The sequence below is a fragment of the Sinocyclocheilus rhinocerous genome, unplaced genomic scaffold (genome assembly GCF_001515625.1).
Source record: "Sinocyclocheilus rhinocerous isolate Xijiao unplaced genomic scaffold, SAMN03320098_v1.1 scaffold3173, whole genome shotgun sequence".
In the NCBI taxonomy this organism is placed as follows: Eukaryota; Metazoa; Chordata; class Actinopteri; order Cypriniformes; family Cyprinidae; genus Sinocyclocheilus; species Sinocyclocheilus rhinocerous.
The window spans coordinates 251916-252790 of NW_015665376.1; the positions used below are offsets into that span (position 1 = coordinate 251916).

The 875-nt window shown below is 40.6% G+C and overlaps 1 protein-coding gene across 3 annotated transcripts in view; it reads right to left on the reverse strand.

The window, feature by feature from the left end:
• cenpp (centromere protein P) overlaps positions 1–875 on the reverse strand; it is a 79222-nt gene that overhangs the window by 3000 nt on the left and 75347 nt on the right. For all 3 annotated transcript variants that reach the window (XM_016542379.1, XM_016542378.1, XM_016542377.1), the window contains exon 8: positions 367–458. In XM_016542379.1, the coding sequence (XP_016397865.1) occupies positions 367–458 (92 nt within the window). The remainder of the gene's footprint in view (positions 1–366; positions 459–875) is intronic.

The following is an 875-nucleotide window of genomic DNA, read 5'->3' on the forward strand; positions in this document are numbered from 1 at the left end:
TTATAATTTATATTAGCCTATTTTGTCGTCAATATTTTGTTTTAAGGAGTTAAAATGGCCCTTATCAACCTTGATTTACATATTCTATAACATTATTTTGACAGTTAAAGTTTTGGACTGTTTTTGGGCGGGTTTTTGTGAGCTTTTGGGCTGGAAATCGTCCATCCAATCTGGCAACACTGATTGCCATGTTCACATATGACCAAACAAACCAAGCTAAGGGGGGAAACGCGCCAGGTTCCGAAACAACGGGCCAGGTGTGAAAGTACCCTTAATCTATTTAATAAGCAGGATAAGCCGGTCAACCCTGATGCAACATTATCCCTTACATAATCTATATTTCACTCATCACACAGTTAATCTTACCCTGGTCTGGCATTTTCAGCAGGAGCTCAAGCGATGGCTTTACCACTCCTTCCATGGACACATCGATCTTCCAGAATATGGTCATGGAGATCCTGAGAAACATACAAGCCATTAGGCGCGTTTCCATTACCCTTCAAATTGCGCAAATTGAAATTGCGAATTGAAAACACACCTAATGGAAACGCGTAAATTTCACAAAAATGCCCATATATTGCAAAAAAGTTTTTACGCACGCATGAGGTGGTTTTTCAGGCTATACGAAAAAGGAATAATTCGCAAAACTGCAATGGAAATGGTTTTTTTCGCATTTACAGGTCACATGGCGTATGTAAAAAGTCATATGATCATTCTTCAGTGTACTATAACCTCCAAGAAACACTTCATACGTGGCCGGTCTCCAGTATAAGGGGCTTTCCTATTAATGCTTAGACAATTTACACTGCACACGTCTGCGGTGCAGTGTGGCTCTGACACGGCCACTCTAGTCAATGCTTGTGTTTATTCCAGCC